Here is a 23056-nt window from a genome sequence, read left to right as displayed (position 1 = left end):
AGCAGTAATGTAGTTAGATAGATACTTTAAGGATTTTAACAGTTTAGAAAAAATTTCCAAAATCTTTAAAATTTTCAATACATTCAAAATAGGTTGATTTTTAATACTGAAGTAATTCATATCCTAATTTACATGCACAAGTGAAAATAATTGCAAAAGATCTTAGTATTAATAATTTAGCTATATTTCATCTAGCAAAGATTCAAAGTCACAAACATTCAATGAAGACCTAAAATGGATATGGCAAAGTATCATCTTACATTAAAAAGCAAGGGTATGATAATAATTACATAATCAAATCTATTAAAAGTCTTTAATTCAGGCCTAGAATAGAGAATCCTAAACCTATTTTTCTAGGTGATGGTAGTTGTTATAAGAAAATTTCTTTTAAAGAACATAAAGAGAATTAAATATATAATCCATTATATTTTGTCAAGATGTATATAATGTTTAATGCAGAATAAAGAAGCTACATAATTTCTTGCAAGCATCTTTTTCAGAAAAGTAAACATTTTAATAATAAGAAAAGAGGAAATAAAAAATTTTGACACCAACCCAATGCTGTGTCCAAGTTACAGGTTAAAAGGACATCTCTAATTGTTACCAAAAGGTGTAAGAGAGCAGCATACTTGAATGTCATTTCTCTTTCATCATTTTTACCTAAGTAAGCAAAAACATATTTAAAAACAGGATATACATTAGAATTCTAGACTATATATCAGAATGCTTAAAAATAATAAATGCTATTTATTATTGTGTGCTTATTAGGTACCAAGCTGTATGTAATCTGTTTATTTCATTGAACTTATAACAATAACCCTATTAGACAAGTTCATCATGATTTCCATTTTATGGATGAGAAAACAGTCTTAACTTATTAAGTAGCTGCCCAAGGTCAATCTGTGAAAAAATGATGGAGCTGGTATTCCAACCCAGACAGCTAATCTTAGAGCTCATACTCTTGTTGCTCCCAAAGAATGTTCAGTTATTTCTATTCTTGGTAGGCAAATGGTCAATGATTCCCAGTTGTGAAACAAGAAGAAAATTAAACTACTCATAATTTGCCAACTGGTTTGTTTTTATAAAGGTTGGGGCTTCCCTGGTGGCTTACAGGATAAAGCGTCTGCCTGCAATGCAGGAGACCCGGGCTCGATCCTTGAGTCAGGAAGATCCCCTGGAGAAGGAAATGGCAACCCACTCCAGTACTCTTGCTTGGAAAATCCCATGGACGGAGGAGCCTCATAGGCTACAGTCCATGGGGTCACAAAGAGTCGGACACGACTGAGCAACGACACATTTAGATAAAGGTGGGGGATCATAACACAAAGCAATACCTTGACCTGGAGGTAGACATCTGAGAATATTTGTCTTAAGATATGATTCCAACAAGACAGGTACTCATAGGGACAGGTGAATTATCTAATGAATATGTTCCATGTAGTTCCAGACCTTATTGATTGGATAGATTGGATTTTGGATAGACTGCATGCAAAAGCGAGGCCAAGAAGACAGGATTCTAGGCACAAGTTAATCAGAGAAACTCTGCTTTTCTCTGTTTTATATAATTGGATGCCATGAAATATTCAATGAACAAAGAGTTCTGCTGAAAAGTTTGAAAACTACTGATCTAATCAATGCAGATCAAAGCAAATAAACAGTGATCACTGAGAATCAGAAACAACAGGAGAACAGTTATGGGTAGTATATCCTAGATACGGGTTTCCCCCATTATCTGAAAACAAAGCATTCCTATGAAAACTTTCATAAGCTGAAATGGAGTAAATAAGCACCTTTTTTCATATAAATGAACATTCTCTTTGATTTCTTTCAGTTAGTGAAAACATATACAGGTCTTTCATAAAATCAAAGTGGCAGTGCAAACATGAAAAGCAGGGAATACTTGTATTTTTTACCTTTTTATCCTTGCTTAGTTGATCTTCCAGCACTGGATTGTGGGTGCCATATGCTGGATTATAGTTATGCCTCCATCTGTGACTAATTTCTGCATTTTCTAATAATCCATACATTCATATTCTTTTAAATAGTGTGACTTTTATTTGCACCCACCTTGATGAACAGCATCACTTATTATTTTTTCTTGTTCTTTCAAGAGGAACCTTGTTTGGTCAAAAATGATAGTGGCAAATTTCCAGTTAGCAGCAGGAAGAGTACAGAGGCATACAAGTTTTTCTAAGATAGGAGAAGCTGCTGCTTCCAGGAGACAATATGCTTGGCACTGGCTATCTGCAAAAATAAAAACATTAAAGGTAGTGTTTTTGTAAGGATGGATGTTCTTTTTGACAAACCAATTATGCATGGTACTTCTTGGAAACCTGAACTCCATCCAAATTCCCATGAGTTAAAAATCATGAGATTGTATAACAGCTTATTTTAGGATATTTATTCTAAATAAACTAGCAACAACAAAACAAAACACCTCTGTAGAATAAGCATAATGTTATGGCTATCTTGTTTATTTGAATTAATTTGGCAAGACAGGTATGAGGAGCCATATAAAGAGAATCACATACTATTTTTTCTTTTCCCTCCACTATTAGATTATAACCTTAAGCTGAACACATTTATAACAGTGACAAATTATTTTTAGTTTTCACTAGATCGGTATTTAAAGATTTGTATTATCATATAAAGGTCACAAATTAACTTTAACTAAAAGATGAAATGATACTAAAGAACTAGCATCTGTTTCCTTATTGATTTTCACAATGAGCATAGTGTTCTTAAGCAGGCTGTTCTTTGGGAGTCAGTGTAAAGAAGAGTTTTCTTTACAGCAGAACAAATTATTTTAATCAGTATAGGAATCAATAAAACCACCCTGATGGTGGGTAAGAGAATAGAGAAAGCAATCATTAATGGTTTACTTTCCCAGACTGGGCAGAAGAGTCAGAGTTTGAGGAGCTGCAATTTGCTCTTCTCTGATGAATGCAGGAAATCAGCAAGTTAAATGAAGGAAGAAATAATACTTAGTGGAACAGAGTAGGGCAAGTCAGGGAGGGCAGAGGCAGTAAATAAAGCATTCTGAGTTTGGAAATAACTTGAAAGTAAGACTCGAATGAAGAAATATCTGAAACAAGTGAAGAAAATTACATGGAAAATAAGGTATATTCTAGATACCTAAATTTTAGAAACACGTTACCATCTTGAAACATTTTAATATATGAGCTTTCAAATTTACTTAATTTGAAGGCATTTAAAAAAGCATAATATATACCTGATGCTGGAATTTCGATGACATTATCTGCTCTCCTTTCCTGATTTGTTTTCTCTAGGGTTTTATTATTACAAACAATAGGGCTTTCTTCTTGAAGAGCAAAAGAAAGTTCTTCGTTTTGAAGTTCTAATGAAAACATTAATTTGCATTGTTCAGGGCAACTTAATGTTGATTAAAATGCTTTCTTTTAATACGATTGTAACTGTTAAAGTTCTTTGAAATGCATCAGTATTAAACTGAACAACTATCCTGGTCAATGGACTTAACATGGCGCTGGGTAGGAAGCTGAATGGTAATAAAGGAAAGAACTTTGGCATCAAATCAGTGTTTCAGTCCCAATTCTGATGAAGCCTCAGTTTTCTCATGTGTAAAATATGGATTAATATATCTACTACGAATATTGTTATAAGGTGTTATAAACACCAAGGACAGTTCCTGACATCTAAGAGGCACATTCCATTCTACTTCATTTCTCTGTGACTGTCCACATACACCTCCTCTGCTACTAATTCTCTCCTAGGCCCCAAACCCTACCTGTCTCCATCCTTTCTTAATAAGATCACTTCTTACTTTGTTGTTGTTGTTCAGTTGCTAAGTCAACGTTCAACTCATTTCATACTACTTACCTTTTAGCTCTCAGGCATTTTCTATAACAGGCCTTTTGTAACTGCGCACTCTACTTCCAGGCCAGCAAAGTGCCTCTCCTTTTTGTTTCCTCAGCACTCGGCATACTCTCCTGGCACTGACAACGTTGTACTGAAATTATCTGCAAGTCTGGTACACTCTATTATACTGGAAGCTTCTCATGGTCAGTGACAGTATCATATTTTTCTCTAAAAAGTGATTTAGTGCCTGGCACACAATGTTCAATAACTGTACTTTCCTTCTATGAGTTTTAAATACACAGTAGGAAAAAAAATAGAGTAAAATATCCTAAACTGGATTGTTATTATTTGCAAGTATAAATAATGTAAGTAGGTTGATTATTAATAGTGATTAAATAATCATTATTAGAGTTTTTGAGGGGGCCTGATAAATTCTAACATTCTTCCCTACCCTGGTAAAGTAAGAAATAAAAATACATACCAAAACATTACCTCTGTTATTAAAACTAAGTTGGAGAAAGAAGCTTGGGCTGAGAGTCAGGTGAGCTTGTTAAATAAATACCTGAATTCGGCATACTACCTTCCCTGCCCCAGATTATACTGGACGGGCCAGGGTTCTGCATGGCTGGGGACCTGCTTGGAAAAGATGCATAACATAGAGAAGCAGACGAGAAGGCCTGCTACTTGTGGGGCAGCTCATTCCTGTAGGCTTATGCCAACTTACTCTTTTTCAAATTTACAACACACATAATTCATTCCAGGTCCTCTGGGGAGAACACATTAAAGGACAAAGAGGCCAGGAACATAAAATTAACTGAAGAAACATCAAGAGTGCAGAAGCATTCCCACCTAACATGAGTATTCTTTTACGTGTTTAATTAATGGCTAACTTTTTAATAAGAAAACATTCTCTTTATCTTTTTCTCCTTTCTTATTGCTTCCTCTCTCTGTTGCCAACACAAGATACCATCACAAGTATGACAACCAGAAAAGGATGTCAGTGCTAATTTTGGATTGAGTTCTTTTTCCTTTGCCTCAAATTTGAATAGAAACTGAAAACATTCATGAACCTGAAAACAACAAATCTTATAAACATTCCTATTTATGATTCATAAGATAATTCTTTCTATTTTGCTCGTTCTTTCAATGTATAGAAATTATGCTCTGGATTATGGTGCAAATTGATTAGAAAGATCTGTTACATATAGAGTTGTCTCCTAGCAAGGGAGGTTATAGGTGGTCAAATTATTACATAAAAAGAAACTTTAGGGTGAATATATATCAACATAAAGGGTCATAAAATTCTGGGATTTTAAATACTTTCCTGCAATTTCATTGAATTTTTCATTGTGTAAATGCACTGACTGACAAAGTACTGTAACTTTAAATAGGTCTATAAAAGGCTTTCATATCATGCTGCACAGAAGGAACAAGCATTCTTTTCTGCTTTTCTGTCTTGAATCCCAAGCAGTTCCCCAATCATGGGGAATCTTAGTCCAGTCCAGCATAGTCTGGGGCTGGGTAGCTACTCTCCACAATTCTGGTGTTTAGTTAGTAAGCTCACTGGACCCTCAGACTAATTTTTGGTATATATTTTACTTCTGCTTTATTCAGGGGCAAGACCTTGCGTACATTAATAGTACATAGGACAGTTATACCTAGATATACTCTAACTCTCATAGATGGTTTTGTGCTTATTTCACTTGGGTAACCTATGTCAAACACATTCTAGAGTATTAGAATTCTAGGATAATTTTTTTACCAGGAGTGAAATAATATGACACATACTACTTGGATGTTTATAAGCAATTAATGTAAAACAGTTATAAGTCAAACAGAAACTCCTTGGTAAAGTTAAAAGGAATAATAAGCAATCAAATGGATGAAAGATTCTTAGGTACATATTAAAATATAAGTTAAAACATTGATGTAGAACTGTGAGCTAAAAGAGAAAAAAGAATGGCAGAAAGAACAGCAAAAGTTAGGAATACTATGAATCTGTATGACTAAGTTGTAGAAAGTGTTTTTACAAATAGTGGCTTTTCTTACAAGTTCAAATGTGCTTTTAAATTTTTTGGAAAACTCATATGTACATTTATACCTGTTTATCTCATATCCATCTCTTTATACAATGTGTCATGAATCAATGATATTTTATTTGAAGAATAACATGTTTTACCTGAAGAACTTTATTTCTATAATAAATTATCTGTTTAGTCCTTGAAACTATCATACCTACACCAAATTATTACTAAGTTACCCACCATCTTTTCCATCATTGTCTGTGACTTCAGTCTTTGAGGTACAAGTCGGATACTTATTTCGCAGCATAATAAAGTCGTTCAAAAGGTCCAAATTATTCTCCCATTTTTTACCATGTTTAAAAGATGCTTTTTCAATTTTTGAAGAGGAAGATGATTCAGTAGATGGTACTGTGCTGTCAAGTTCCAAGTGATCTTTATTTCCTTTATTTTGGATTATTCCATAACCTAGTTCTAGGTCATTCTTTGGTTTTTCTTCTTTTCTTGGTATTTCAACAGAGACATATTCATCAGAAAGATGCAAATCTGATACTTCTTTAGTTGGAGATGGAGTCTTTCGTGGAGGTGATGAATGATCATTTGTAGATTGCTCATTAATACGTATAAGAGGAGAGGAACAATCTTCATGTTCTAACCGTGCTGAAAATGGAAAATAAAAATATCCAATGATTTTCATGCCCAAATGTGTGTTCTACTAGGGTATTAAGATAACTTTTAGTTCTAGGTTTTTATTAATATAATGTGATCCTTAGGAGGACTTTGTTTACTGCTTTTAAGATCAATGTTTTCATGAGGTATGCCTGTATTGCTATGAACTTTCCCCTTAGTACTGCTTTTACAGTGTCCCACAGGTTTCCAGAAAATTGCAGAGGAAGGTAAACTTCCAAACTCATTCTGTGAGGCCACCATCACCTTAATACCAAAACCTGACAAAGATGCCACACAAAAGAAAACTACAGGCAAATATCACTGATGAACATAGATGCAAAAATCCTTAACAAAATTCTAGCAATCAGAATCCAACAACACGTTAAAAAGATCATGCACCATGACCAAGGAGGCTTTATCCCAAGGATGTAAGGATTCTTCAATATCTGCAAATCAATCAATGTAATACACCACATTAACAAATTGAAAAATAAAAGCTATATGATTATCTCAATAGATGCAGAGAAAGCCTTTGACAAAATTCAACATCCATTCATGATAAAAACTCTCTAGAAAGCAGGAATAGAAGGAACATACCTCAATATAATAAAAGCTATATATGACAAACCCACAGCAAACATTATCCTCAATGGTGAAAAACTGAAAGCATTTCCCCTAAAGTCAGGAACAAGACAAGGGTGCCCACTTTCACCACTACTATTCAACATAGTTTTGGCCACAGCAATCAGAGCAGGAAAAGAAATAGAAGGAATCCAAATTGGAAAAGAAGAAGTAAAACTCTCACTGTTTGCAGATGACATGATCCTCTACATAGAAAACCCTAAAGACTCCACCGGAAAATTACTAGAGCTAATCAATGAATATTGTAAAGTTGCAGAATATAAAATCAACGCACAGAAATCCCTTGCATTCCTATACACTAATAATGAGAAAATAGAAAGAGAAATTAAGGAAACAATTCCATTCACCATTGCAATGAAAAGAATAAAATACTTAGGAATATATCTACCTCAAGAAACTAAAGATCTACATATAGAAAACTTTAAAACACTGGGGAAAGAAATCAAAAAGAACACTAATAGATGGAGAAATATACCATGTTCATAGATAGGAAGAATCAATATAGTGAAAATGAATATACTACCCAAAGCAATCTATAGATTCAATGCAATCCCTATCAAGCTACCAGCGGTATTTTTCACAGAGCTAGGACAAATAATTGGAGAAGGAAATGGCAACCCACTCCAGTGTTCTTGCCTGGAGAATCCCATGAGTGAGGAAGTCTGGTGGGCTGCCGTCTATGGGGTCACACAGAGTTGGACACGACTGAAGCGACTTAGCAGCAGCAGCAGAACAAATAACTTCACAATTTGTATGGAAATACAAAAAACCTTGAATAGCCAAAGCAATCTTGAGAAAGAAGAATGGAACTGGAGGAATCAACTTGCCTGACTTCAGTCTCTACTACAGAGCCACAGTCATCAAGACAGTATGGTACTGGCACAAAGACAGAAATATAGATCAATGGGACAAAACAGAAAGCCCAGAGATAAATCCACACACCATGGACACCTTATCTTTGACAAAGGAGGCAAGAATATACAATGGATTAAAGACAATCTCTTTAATAAGTGGTGCTGGGAAAACCGGTCAACCACTTGTAAAAGAATGAAACTAGAACACTTTCTAACACCATACACAAAAATAAACTCAAAATGGATTAAAGATCTAAACATAAGACCAGAAACTATAAAACTCCTAGAGGAGAACATAGGCAAAACACTCTCCGACATAAATCACAGCAGGATCCTCTATGACCCACCTCCCAGAATACTGGAAATAAAAGCAAAAATAAACAAAAGGGACCTAATTAAACTCAAAAGCTTCTGCACAACAAAGGAAACTATAAGCAAGGTGAAAAGACAGCCTTCAGAATGGGGAGAAAATAATAGCAAATGAAGCAACTGAACAACAACCAATCTCAAAAATATACAAGCAACTCCTGCAGCTCAATTCCAGAGAAATAAACGACCCAATCAAAAAATGGGCCAAAGAACTAAATAGACATTTCTACAAAGAAGACATACAGATGGCTAACAAACACATGAAAAGATGCTCAACATCACTCATTATCAGAGAAATGCAAATGAAAACCACAATGAGGTACCATTTCACGCCAGTCAGAATGGCTGCGATCCAAAAGTCTACAAGCAATAAATGCTGGAGAGGGTGTGGAGAAAAGGGAACCCTCTTACACTGTTGGTGGGAATGCAAACTAGTACAGCCACTATGGAGAACAGTGTGGAGACTCCTTAAAAAACTGGAAATAGAACTGCCTTATGACCAGCAATCCCACTGCTGGGCATACACACCAAGGAAACCAGAAGTGAAAGAGACACGTGTACCCCAATGTTCATTGCAGCACTGTTTATAATAGCCAGGACATGGAAGCAACCTAGATGTCCATCAGCAGATGAATGGATAAGAAAGTGGTGGTACATATACACAGTGGATTATTACTCAGCCATTAAAAGGAATATATTTGAATCAGTTCTAATGAGGTGGATGAAAAGGGAGCCAATTATACAGAGTGAAGTAAGCCAGAAAGAAAAACACACCAATACAGTATACTAACACATATATATATGGAATTTAGAAAGATGGTAACGATAACCCTGTGTGCGAGACAGCAAAAGAAACACAGATGTATAGAACAGTCTTTTGGACTCTGTAGGAGAGGGAGAGGGTGGGATGATTTGGGAGAATGGCACTGAAACATGTATAATATCATACAAGAAACGAATCACCAGTCTAGGTTTGATGCATGATACAGGATGCTTGGGGCTGGTGCACTGGGATGACCCAGAGGGATGGTACGGGGAGGGAGGTGGGAGGGGGGTTCAGGATTGGGAACATGTGTACACCTGTGGCGAATTCATGTTGATGTATGGCAAAACCAATATAATATTGTAAAGTAATTAACCTCCAATTAAAATAAATAAATTTAAATTTTAAAAAATCAATATTTTCTCCGAATAAAATAATTTTTTAAAGGATAAAAATTCAGCACCTCTTTCCCTACTACTGGAGCTAAGGTTACTGGGCAAAGAAATAATTCCAGCCTGTTGCCAATAGGCTTACAGCTACTCATAGCCCTAGAGGTAACAGTTATTCTAAGGTAAGAGTCAAAAACTTATGTACCAAGCAAGCCACAGACCAGAAGAAAATACTTGCAATACATACACTTTAAAAAAGACGATATCCCATATATATAAAGAACTCTTATAACTTAACATTTTAAAAGAACCCCAATTAAAAATTTGACAAGATACTTGATCAGTACTTTATATTAAGGTATGCACATGCTTAATATGGACACATTTTGAAAACATGCTAAATGAAGTAAGTCAATCACAAAAGACCACGTATTTCATGATTCTATTTCTACAGAACATCCAGAATAGACAAAGCTAGAAAGACACAGAATGCGAGTGACTGTTAATGGGTACAAGATTCCTTTTAGGGGATGAACCAGAATTTCATTTACAGAGCCCCACTCTGGCTTCCATAGTTGGGGTCATGCACCAGGAAGGTGAGTCCCCAGAATAGTTGACATTGAAGGCTTCTTGGGCTTTTTTTTTCAGGAGAGCTGTAGGAAAGTATCCACTCTCAAAAGAGGCACACAAAATCTCACTCACCCTGAGACCCAGGGCAGAGGCGATACTTTGAAAGGAGCCTGAGTCAGACCTACCAGCTGATCTTGGAGAGATTTCCAAGAAGGCAGGGCAATTGCAGCCCAGCCTCGGGACACAGATGTTGGCAGTAGCTGTCTTTTGGACACTTGTTCTGCCATGAGGATTCTAGTGCTGATAAGTGCCAGTTTGAAATCCTCCCTCTAGCTTATTAGCACTGGGTCAGGCCCCACCCACCAGCCTTTTGGGCATTAGTACTGAGATTCCTTAGGCCCAGGAGCTAGCTGTGTGGGGACACAATACCACCTACCAGCAGGACCCCTAAGCCCCCAGCCACCCTGGGATGTGGTCCTGCCCACCAGAAGGCCAAGGAAACATACCTGCCCATCAGTGGCTGGACAACAGCCCAGGATCACTTAGGCCTCAACCTGCCCACCAGCAGGCCAGTATCAGCTATGAGACCCCAAGACCTGGTTCCATCTGCCAGTGGGTGGGCACTAGCCCTGGATCATCTGAGCCCTACCACAGCCCATCAGTAGGCTAACATCAGCTCTGGGACGCTTTGGGCTCCTCAACAGCCACCTGAGGGTATAAAACCCACCCACTATTTGGCTAATCCCAGCCTCAAAACCCTACAACTAGCCATGTCAAAAACCAGTTCTACCTACCAGCAGGCTGACACTAGATCCAGGACTCCCAGCTTTGCAGCCAGCCATTCTGGGACCTGGATCCACCCATGGGTAGGTCAGCAGTAATCCTGGGGTCCCCAGCTCCACAGCCAGCCACTTTGGGACCCAGCCCCACCCACTAGTGGCCAGTAGCCTCCACACAAGAGCAGGGTTTGGCAACCAACTGGACAAGCGGTCAGCCACACCTATCAGACCACTCACATTAGTCAATCTGCCACAACAGAAGTGCCTGTACAGTCCACACAGGGCTGTGCATAGTGCATATAGCTCTAGGGCATATAGCTAGGGCATATAGCTCTAGTGACCAGAGGGAGTGCACTACTGGGACATACGCAACTGCTCCAAAAGACCACTTTTCCAAAACTAGGAAACATACCCAAACTACCCCACACATAAAAATAAAAACTGTGAATTAGGCAAAATGAAGAGACAGAAGGATATATTCCCAATAAAGGAACAAGATAAAACCCCAGAAAGAACTGAATGAAGATAAGCAAACTACTCAATAAAGAGTTCAAGGTAATGATCATAAATATGCTCAAGGAATTTGGGAGAACATAGACATAAAGTTCCTAAATAAAATACTAGAAAAAGTTCCTGAATAAAATCTTAAAAAAAATCCACAGAAATAAAATTCCTAAATAAGATATTTAAATTATATCAAGTTTAAAAATGCCTAATGACTAAACCTTTTGGTATCAAAGGATGATTTCTGTTGTTGAAAAGAGATTACTAGACATTACTGAACACTTAAAACTCACCTGTCAGGTCGAAAAATAATGGTGCTGGTTTACACCTAGGCTGATGTACACAGAAAATGAGCTAGAAATTATCATTTATAAAAGGAAATAAGGTCTCTTTAACTGAAAATGTCTAGAGATTTAAAGCTCAGACTACAGAATTTTAGAACAGAAAGAGACTTAAGGATTAGTTTGTCAAACTTCCTCATTTTTTCAAGGAAGAAAATGGGGCTTAGTGAAGGTCAAAGTTATAAATTCTGGCAGAGCCAGAGTTATAGTAAATGCTGGAATTTAGTTGTATTTTCCCAATTACCTGCTGGAAAGCCAATATCTAACATTTTCTCATTCTGAAAATATTTACAGAAGTGATATTTACTATTATACTTACGTTCTACTTGAGGCACATTTGTAGGTAAAAATGTCTCCAATTTAGTATCATCGGAAGATAAATTATTATGACACAAATATGTACTTAGAGGTTCCAAAGTTTCTGGCAGATTTAGTCTTGCTTCTTTCCACCACTCTGCATTTACAGGATTAACCACAAGTTTTTCATCTTCAACAGAAAATATCTTTTTCAAATCTGTGAGTGAATATTGATTGTTGGGCTCTTCGATTCTTGGCACTTAAAAAATCAAAACAAACCAAACAACAAATATGAGAAACAATCCACAGGGCAAAAGAATGAAAAAACCCAAAAAACAGAATCACACTAGAAATCTCTTATAAAGTAGACTTTTACAAATTAGAATAAAAATAAAACAACCATATCTAGTATTTCATTTTCAAGATGCTAATATTTGTAAAAGTCTAAAATATTATAGCAACAGAAGTCACATAAAGGTTTTTTTTCAATATATGGAAATATCATGAAGTTAAAATTATTCTACTATTTAGCAGGAAATAAAACTTTATTTTGTTTGACTGTTTTAGTAATTACTAAATTAGTACATTCAATAATATTTTGAAGAATTAATGTAAGATTTATTAAATCAGAAATTTTCTCATTATAATGAGCCTAAATAAGAAGATATGTTTGATCAGATTTTATGATAATTATCATTTTAGATATTGTGGCACAGAATTTTCCATTACTTTTTTAGCTTAAGTAGGGAAAGAGATGGAGAAGGAAATGGCAACCCACTCCAGTGTTCTTGCCTGGAGAATCCCATGGACAGAGCAGCACGTCCAACAACAACAATACATTTCCACTGATTGTACATTTTCATCTATACTTTTTATTTAGCATTCAAAATCAATTTTTACCTCTAATAAAAGATGAGTTCAGAGAGCTTTGGTAGCTTTCTAATTGGCATAGCATATGGTATTTGTTAGCTGATTCTTCAGCAGTAAGCAAATTACTGAAAAAGTTAAAGTTTAATATTAGATAATATATATAATACAATATAACAATAGACCCAAGTCCATTCTAAACAGAATTTCTGGAGCTTCTACTGGCTGAGGATCAGAACTATAAAAAATTTGTCTCCTCTACCTTTTCAGGAAGTAAAAGATCCTGAAGTTTAGTTCAGGTCCTTCAGTTTCGTGGGTAAGTGAGTGATGTGTCTGTGTGTTTTGGTATTTAGGAGAGAAGGAAGTATGTATGACAAGCAGTGTAAATCAGTAAATACAGCTCATTAGTAGGTGTGAGGTCAAAAATTAGTACGTAGCAGGAACAATGGACTGGTTCAAAATTGGGAAAGGAGTACGTCAAGGCTCTATATTTAACCCTGCTTATTTAACTTATATGAAGAGTACATCACGCAAAATACCTGGATGAAGCACAGGCGGGATGAAGCATAAGTTGCAATCAAGATTGCCAGGAGAAATATCAATAACCTCAGATATGCAGATGACACCACCCTTATGGCAGAAAGTGAAGAGGAACTAAAGAGCTTCTTGTGAAGGTGAAAGCAGAGTTGAAAAGCTGGCTTAAAATTCAACATTCAAAAAATGAAGATGATGGCATCCAGTCCCATCACTTCATGGCAAATAGATGGGGAAACAATGAAAACAGTGACAGATCTTATTTTCTTGGGCTCCAAAATCACTGTAGACAGTGACTGCAGCTATGAAATTAAAAGACACTTGCTTGCTCCTTGGAAGAAGAGCTATGACAAACCTAGACAGTGTATTAAAAAGCAGAGCAAAAAGTAAAATTTAAAAAGTAAAAAATTGCTGACAAAGGTCCATCTAGTCAAAGCTACGGTTTTTCCAGTAGTCATGTACAGATGTGGGAGTTGGACCATAAAGAAGGCTGAGCACTGAAGAATTGATGCTTTTGAACTGTGATGTTGGAGATGACTCTTGAGAGTCCCTTAGATTGCAAGGAGATCAAATTAGTCAATCCTAAAGATCAGTCCTGAATATTCATTGCAAGGACTGATGCTGAAGCTGAAGCTCCAATACTCTAGCCACCTGATGCAAAGAGCTGACTCGTTGGAAAAGACCCTGATGCTGGGAAAGATTGAGGGCAGGAGGAGAAGGGGACAACAGAGGACAAGATGGTTGGATGCCATCACCAACTCAATGGACACGAGTTTGAGCAAACTCTGGGAGACGATGAAGGACAGGGAAGCCTGGCATGCTGCAGTCCAGAGATATTTCCTTTGGTCACATATAAAAATATATTCACAAGTCAGCAATCAGTTAGTGTAGAAATAAAGGGGTCGCAAAGAGTCAGGCACAACTAAACGACTGAACAAGAACAACAGGGAAGAGACCATTAATCCACAAACCCTTTAATCTATGCCCCAAACCTTCCACACCCTCTTAAGTGAGAAGTGATTGTATTCTGTTTCTCTGTTCATATATGACCCCGTGGACTGTAGCCCACTAGGCTCCTTTTTCCATGGGAATTTCCCAGGCAAGAATACTGGAGCGAGTAGCCATTCCCTTCTCCAGGGAATCTTCCTGACCCAGGGATTGAACCCAGGTCTCCTGCATTGCAAGCAGATTCTTTACCATCTGAGCCACCAGGGAAACCCCACAGATCATACATGAACATGCTAACTGTAAGTACTGCTAGTTCAATTGACAATTCTGGGTAGTAGCAGACAACTAGATCTTATGTCTAAATCACCCAATTTACTCACATGACCCCAAAATCTTGCATGTCGTGGTAATATTTGAGAAGCTAGACAGTTCTTAAACCTTACCAAGGTCTCTTTGACAACCTGATACCTCAGATTGTAGGTTATCTTAAAGTAAAAGGAAAGATAAATATTTAGGCAAACCAAGTCCAGCAGAAGGTCATAATATAGACAAATGACCTCCTTAATCGAGCTTTCTGAAGACATGTCTGAATTTGATATTTTCTTTGGTCATATATAAAAATATATTCACAATTCAGCAATCAATTAATGTAGAAAAAAGGCTTCACACCACACAGACATTTTTTTAGCACCATACAATCTAGCATAGAGTTTTACATGTAATAGGAACTAAAAATATTTGTTAACTGGTTATATCATTCCCTGGAGGCTCAGATGGTAATGCGTCTGTCTACAATGTGGGAGACCCGGGTTCAATCCCTGGGTCAGGAAGATCTCCTGGAGAAGGAAATGGCAACCCACTCCAGTATTTTTGCCTGGAAAATCCCATGGATGGAGGAGCCTGGTAGGCTACAGTCCATGGGGTTGCGAAGAGTCGGACACGACTGAGTGACTTCACTTTATATCTCTAGCCAAACTGTTGTGTTCTGAAACAAAAGAAATTAGGGCCATAAAAGCAAGTTAAAATTATAATAATACTACATATTATTTTTCTTTTCTGTTTTTTAAAAATTATTTGTTCTCTTTGTTTTCAGTTTCACAGTTGATGTATAAGTTTATTTTTAAATAGGGATTTTTAAGTTTTTATGTTCATGAACCAATGGAAATGATTTCCAGTGATGAGACAGTTTCTTAAAGTTGTTTCAAAAGGCCCTAAAACCTTTGGCTAGTTGAAAAGTCTTTTTGTTCTAACTGGCAAATCATAAATACAGATAAGACTTAATTTCATAAATTCTCATTAGATGTTTGAATTATAACAATAAGTAGGTATAAAACATGTGTGATTAAAATGAGTTTACCGCAGTTTAAATAAACACTTTCAATATGAGAAATTCAAGATTATATTAATTCCAGCTAGTCTTTGTTTCTAATTGACAATCTGCCTTAACAGATGCGAATCAGTCAATCTTAAAGGATATCAACCCTGAATATTCATTGGAAGGACTGATGCTTAAGCTCCAATACTTTGGCCACCTGATGTGAAGAGCTGACTCATTGAAAAAGACTCTGATGCTGGGAAAGATTGAGGGCAGGGGGACAGAGGATGAGATGGTTGGATGGCATTACTGACTCAATGGACATGAGTTTGAGCAAACTGTGGGAGATAGTGCAGGACAGGAAAGACTGGTATGCTAAAGTTCATAGGGTTGCAAAAAATTGGACATGACTTAGAGAGTTAACAACAACAAGAAGGGTATATGGAGTAAGTAAAAGAGTAAAAGAACACACACAAAAAGAAATATAGGCCCTGCAAATAAAAGATAAAAAATCCTGCACCTTAACAAAGGGATTAAAATATTTAAACAAATTATAGAGTTTCTATACTTGTCTCATGCTATTTTGTTAGAGCTCGTATCTGATATGGACAGTTCTAGTTCATGGTAGAGTTCTGCATAGCTCTAAAACAAAATTTACTCCTCCTAAAGGAAATCCTTCTTTGTCTGAAGATGAAGATAATTGGTACCCTCAATGTCAGCCTTCTTTATTTTATGCTGTGACACTCTCCTGAGACCATTAGTAGAAGCCTGAGCAGCTAGTGATGAGATGCTCCAGTTGCTTCCAGTAATCCAATAGCATTCTCTTCTGGCAGATTAGCCAATCACAACTAAGAACTCAGAATATGTACTATTATTATCCCAATATTATAGATAAGGAAGCTGAGGCACAGGGCAATTAAGATCACAGAGCTAGTAACTGACAGAGCCAGACAATCTGGCTGTACTTCAGGGCTATTAACTACTTACTATGGGCTGAATTGTCCCCGCTCAAATTCATATGTTGAAGCCATAACACTCAGTACCTTAGAATGACTATATTTGGAGGTAAGGCCTTTAAAGAGGTAATTAAGTTAAATGGGGCGATTAGGGTGGGTCCTAATCCAGTACAACTGGTGTCCTTTTAAGAAGAGATCAGGACATAGACATGCATGGAGGAAAGACTACATGAAGACAGAGGGAGGAGACAGCTTTCTACAAGCCAAGGAGAGAGGCCTCAGGAAGAATCCAACCCTGCTGATAATCCAGATCTCAGATTTCTAGCCTCTAGATTCTGAAGAAATAAATTTCTATTGTTTAAGTCACTCAGTCTATGGTATTTGTTATGGCAGCCCTGGCAAATCAATATACTACTACACTATATTTCATGGTAATGAGCGCCAATAGAGGCAGTGTCATTGGTAAGCATCCACTGGCAATTTTCTAAGCGGATGGTTTAAGTTTAAAATTAAAATTTTTGAGTTGTTTATATTTGATGGTGATATATTCACATTCAAAACACTAAAAGTATAAAAGAGCCTAGCTGTATCACTTACTAGCTCCTATATATTGTGTTTACTTAGTTCCTTTCTGGGCTCAACCAACATTACTTGATTTTCACGTGTCCTTCTAAAGATATTCTGTGCATATAAAAACAGTTATGTACATATATGTTCATATATTCCCATCAGTTTCTTATTATAAACACCATTTAATCTCTGACATTTTTTTCACAGAAATATTTTGGAAACTGACTTTATATGGAGAGATTTAATTAAAGATTGCTTCTTCTGAATTGCAATCTGAGTTCTAGATATAATCTTTACTTACATTTTACAAACAGGAGAGGATGGAAATGTCTGAAGTTCTGCACATAATGAATTCACTGAAGAATGGTGGTTTGTTAGGTCTAGACGAGTTAATGGCATTCCTAACTCATCTGGAATATATAAAAATTAATAAAAATCATGTTATATAAACATTGAATAAATATGTATGATTCGTGACTTTTGTAAGCAACTATTACGTTCAATCATTCTGTTACAACAAAAATTTTCAATCGAAATAAATTTGGATTATTTGAAATACAAAATAACAGTCTTAAATTTCCATCTATATAAAGGACTACACATATATCACATGGTGTCTCAACTATGATAATGGTGATTTTTTAAAAATACAATGATAACTGAACTTTATTAAATTTACCATTTAAGATAAATTCTAAGACTTTATGTGTAATAATGTTTTAAATTCTGACAACTAATACTGTCAATACTTAGGACACAGTGCTATTTTTATCTCTGTACTAAATACTAGTGATGTTAAGCAAACAGTATTAATAGAGAGTAATTCTTCACCTTAAAAAGTCTGGAGACTAGGTGGGCTAGCACAAAATTATATTTTTATAGAATGGGTTTGAAAAAATAATCATCATTTATGATACAGAGCCAATGTGTTTCTATCACTCTCATAAATAAAACAGCATACGTCCAAATAGATGATTAATTTGATCCAGATAAAAATATAACTAAATAACAGTATTGTCAGCACAGTTCGAAAGCAACATAGTCTGGCATTACACTGGAACAAAAGATAATTCTGACCTTCCAAATTTGGTAGGATAGTAATATTAACAATAATGATAGGATTGCTTTGAGGATTAAAAAGTTAAATTTACAAAACTGTAATAACGGTCAGCAAGATTGTTAATACTGAGGTAAAATTTTACTACTGAACTATAAAATTATAAGATTTCTGTTTTTAATATTAATACTATTTCCTTCATTCCTCTTCTTCAATCTTTGTAACTCTCCTCTATATATTATTCAATTTTGATGCTTGAAGGATGTTAACGATAGGAACAAATGTAAGGGATAGATAAAAGAACTTGGTTTGCAGTAATCAAGTTTTAAACATGAAAATTGTCTCTTAGTAGACTTTATATGTGAATGTATTGTACTTTTACATCATATATAGATATCCCCTGATCAACTCAGTGGTTTATTCAAAATTTCTACCTGGTTGCCTGTACTCTGGTTCATATTGATTTTGAATGGCCAAAATTTCCGTGGAGCTGCATTTTATATCCTCAAGGTCAACTCCATGCTTGATAGTAAGATCTGAAAAGACAAAAAAAAGAAAGTCTATTATCAGCAAAAGTACTATGATATTAGTTTTCTGTAATCTTGTTCATTCCTCAGTGAACTGTTCATTCCTCAGTTCATTCCTCAATGACTCCTCTGAGGAGTCATTTAGTCTCCATTACAGCCAAGTAAGAAGGCAATGGCACCCCACTCCAGTACTCTTGCCTGGAAAATCCCATGGACTGAGAAGCCTGGTAGGCTGAAGTCCATGGAGTCGCTAAGAGTTGGACACGACTGAGCGACTTCCCTTTCACTTTTCACTTTCATGCATTGGAGAAGGAAATGGCAACCCACTCCAGTGTTCTTGGCTGGAGAATCCCAGGGACAGGGGAGCCTGGTGGGCTGCCATCTATGGGGTCGCACAGAGTCGGACACGACTGAAGTGACTTAGCAGCAGCAGCAGAGCCAAATAAGAAGCTTCGCTAGTGGCTCAGTTGGTAAAGAATCTGCCTGCAATGCAGGAGACTGCCTGCAATACAGGATACCCTGGTTCGATCCCTGGATTGGGAAGTCTCCCTGAAGAAGGAACTGGCAACCCACACTCCAGTATTCTTGCCTTGAAAACCCCATGGACAATGGAGGCTGGCAGGCTACAGTCCATAGGGTTGCAAAGAGCCAGACACAACTGAATGACTAAACTATCACCACCAGGGCCAAGTAAAGGCTGAGAGTGTAACACCACAGTCATTCGATAAAGTCACTTGTGCTTAACATTAGCATTCATAGATTTGTATCCTTCTAAAAAGCCCATCACTTCCCATCACTTCATGGGAAATAGATGGGGAAAGAGTGGGAACAGTGTCAGACTTTATTTTTTCGGGCTCCAAGATCACTGCAGATGGTGACTGCAGCCATGAAATTAAAAGACGCTTACTCCTTGGAAGAAAAGTTATGACCAACCTAGATAGCATATTCAAAAGCAGAGACATTTCTTTGCCAACAAAGGTCCATCTAGTCAAGGATATGGCTTTTCCAGTTGTCATGTATGGATGTGAGAGTTGGACTGTGAGGAAAGCTGAGCACTGAAGAATTGATGCTTTTGAACTGTGGTGTTGGAGAAGACTCTTGAGAGTCCCTTGGACTGCAAGGAGATCCAACCAATCCATTCTGAAGGAGATCAGTCCTGGGATTTCTTTGGAAGGAATGATGATGAAGCTGAAACTCCAGGACTTTGGCCACTTCATGTGAAGAGTTGACTCACTGGAAAAGACTCTGATACTGGGAGGGATTGGGGGCAAGAGGAGAAGAGGATGACAGAGGATGAGATGGCTGGATGGCATCACTGACTTGATGGACGTGAGTCTGAGTGAACTCTGGGAGTTGGTGATGGACAGGGAGGCCTGGCGTGCTGTGATTAATGGGGTTGCAAAGAGTCAGACACGACTGAGTGACTGAACTGAACTGAACTGAAAAAGCCCTTTGGCTACCTGTGGTTTTGAGCTCTGCTAGATGTTCAAGTTCTGGTATAAATTTGATTCATTTACTCAGGTTGCCTTTTCGTAACCTTGCTTGACTTACACGCTGAGCAGTAATCCCCTTGATTTAGTCTTGTCTCCAAGAATGCTTTCAAGTATGTTGATGGCAAGCATCCCTATTTTCACTGGATATCACAAATCCCCCTTCACTCTTTCCTAATATTATATATCTTTGATTATTTCAATTGGAATTTATAAGAGGAGCATTAAATATGTGGGCTCTAACTATATTAGAAGACTTCAACAATATTTACTATGTTTAACTAGGAAGAAACCATCTAAATTCCAGGTTATGACTCTCCCAGTCATCTGATCCATGAATCATAACCTTACTGTGGGTCTCTAAAGTCAGCATAGAAGTTGTTAACATTTTGTCACTGTGTAAATAACTCAAAAAGTTAATATAGCCATATGTGCTTTAGCTCTATTTGTATAATTACCTTGAAATAGGTTAATTTGAGACATCTTAAGAGTGTAAGTATACAAAGAGAGGACAATGAGAAAAGAGTTTTATTAATAATAATTTTGAGATTTTTGCTGTGTAACCTTACAGGAAACTTTTAAAAAATCTGAAGGTTCAGAAAAGGTTTAATGAACAAGAACTTTTGTAACAAACATTATTAAGAAGTTCTAACAAGTCATAGATTTTTGGGAGGCCTTTTGAAATTATAATTATAGATTCATGTGGAATTATAAAAATAATATACAGAGATTTCATATAAAAGGGTAACATCTTGCAAAACTTTGTACAACATCACAATCGTATACTAACACTGAAGTTGGATACAGAACATTTCTATCACCACGATTCCAAATGTTGCCCTTTTATATCCGAACATAGCCATTTAATTCTCACCTGTTTTGGAAAGGTTTTCATTTTCATCTGCATAATTTATTATTTCTGGCGTTAAGTTTAATGACTCCTTCAGTTCTGAGAGTGATGGAATATCAACTTCTTGTTTGTGGCTTATAGGTACTAACAATTCACATTCAAGCAAAGTTGATGACTAAAATAATATATAGGTAAGACAAGTTTTTAGTGAGGCTTTCCAAACAAATATTTCTGAGTTCACAAAAAGATGCATTTGCTTAATTGGTGTAATTTAAAAACTAAATCCACACTCAAAACTTTTAATGCTCTGCACACATTTTATTTTAAAAGTAAGTGTAGCAGCCAAAAAAAAATATTACAAGCAATTTTCTGTCTGAATAAAATCCTTCATGGCCACTGTTTACATTAGTGATGTACAATATTCCTAGATACAGAAATATTTTCTTTTGTGTTAATAACAATTCAAAATTCTAAGTTAAAGCAATCACTGCAGCAAATGAGAGTTGGTGAATGGAGTAAAAAGAGTAGGTGGAATGGAATGGATCTTTACTGCATTCCATTGAATTTCTCTCTCTCTCATTCTGACAGAACTGGATTCTTCAACACGTGAGACTATATATGCATAGCTCTCAGAATTAACAGGGGAAGAAGAAGGAGACTGGAGAAAAGGAGCTAACAGGTGAATTAATATTTTTACCATGTGTGTTACAATTTTTGTTTGTAAAAAATAGAAACCTTTAAATGCCTTAAGACCAATGTATATATAACCTCTTACTGTCCTGTACCAGGTATATTGATTAAGATTATTGGGAGAGGTTTTAAAATTCCCTATACCTGGGATGCACACCAGACCAATTAGATAAGAATACATCTGAGTAGGACCCAGGCTTCAGAATTTTATTAAAATTTATCAAGTAAATTCAATGCATAGCCAAGGTTTAGACTGCTATCTCTGAAGTACATTTGACTCTTTAATTGATACATGTTCAACTCATTATTGAGTTTTTAAATTTGACAACAGTAGATGGCCAATGTGTATTACTACAACTTTAAAAGTATGATTTTCTAACTTTAATTTAAAAATTACTGAAAGCAAATACTACAGCTTCATTTAAACCTACTGTATCTTTCAGTTTCTCCTGACAAAAGTCCTCTTTATCCATGTAAAAATCTTCTTTCACAAAACATTTTACATCTCCTTGAAGAGAGAAACACTCCCTTAACAAAAAACAAAACATTAGTGTTTACTTTTTAGTAAGGTACATACCAAATGTAGTTAGTCAAAATACATAGTGATTAAAATTAGACTTGAGGTAATAATAAAATACCATGATTGATAGCATCTAGACATGTGAACATACAAAGAATATTTTCTCCTCTTAAAAATATTTACAACACTAGACAATTAAGTACCTGAAAAATTTAGCTTCTGTGGAGATCTGTGCTTTGAAATCTGGCAAGGGATCCTTTACTAAATATAGTTTTAGCCTACTCAACAGAGTGTGCAAAGTTGGTAGCTGACTTTTATAGGCCATCAAATAATTTACAAAAATTATTTCTTCATCAATAGACAAATCTGAAAATAGATAAGAAATAGAATAAGAACAAATCTAAAAGTTATACAAAAGGATCTAGATAATTACTGTAGTCAGCCATTGATACAGTTGGGGTTGACAAACACATTTTATTTATTTAGTTATTTAACGAATGGTTGATGTACAATATTATGTAAGTTACAGGTATATAATACACTGATTCACAATTTTTAAAGGTTATACTCTACCTATAGTTTGGAGAAGGAAATGGCAACTCACTCCAGTATTCTTGCTTAGAGAATCCCGTGGACAGAGGAGCCTGGTGGGCAGCTGTCCGTCCATAGGGTCACACAGAGTCGGACATGACTAAAG

At 36.2% G+C, this 23056-nt stretch overlaps 1 protein-coding gene across 1 annotated transcript in view; it reads right to left on the bottom strand.

Annotated features, from left to right (window-relative positions):
- SHOC1 (shortage in chiasmata 1) overlaps positions 1-23056 on the bottom strand; it is a 90589-nt gene that overhangs the window by 44572 nt on the left and 22961 nt on the right. The window contains exons 5-15 of the mRNA XM_042244820.1: positions 22563-22725; positions 22253-22367; positions 21174-21324; positions 18717-18818; positions 17527-17635; positions 12936-13030; positions 12058-12294; positions 6102-6518; positions 3233-3358; positions 2068-2244; positions 556-660 (exon numbers count right to left, since the gene is read on the bottom strand). Coding sequence (XP_042100754.1) covers positions 556-660; positions 2068-2244; positions 3233-3358; positions 6102-6518; positions 12058-12294; positions 12936-13030; positions 17527-17635; positions 18717-18818; positions 21174-21324; positions 22253-22367; positions 22563-22725 — 1797 coding nt within the window. The remainder of the gene's footprint in view (positions 1-555; positions 661-2067; positions 2245-3232; positions 3359-6101; positions 6519-12057; positions 12295-12935; positions 13031-17526; positions 17636-18716; positions 18819-21173; positions 21325-22252; positions 22368-22562; positions 22726-23056) is intronic.

The sequence above is a fragment of the Ovis aries genome, chromosome 2, assembly GCF_016772045.2.
Source record: "Ovis aries strain OAR_USU_Benz2616 breed Rambouillet chromosome 2, ARS-UI_Ramb_v3.0, whole genome shotgun sequence".
Classification (NCBI taxonomy): domain Eukaryota; kingdom Metazoa; phylum Chordata; class Mammalia; order Artiodactyla; family Bovidae; genus Ovis; species Ovis aries.
This window is presented reverse-complemented; position numbering and strand designations above follow the sequence as displayed.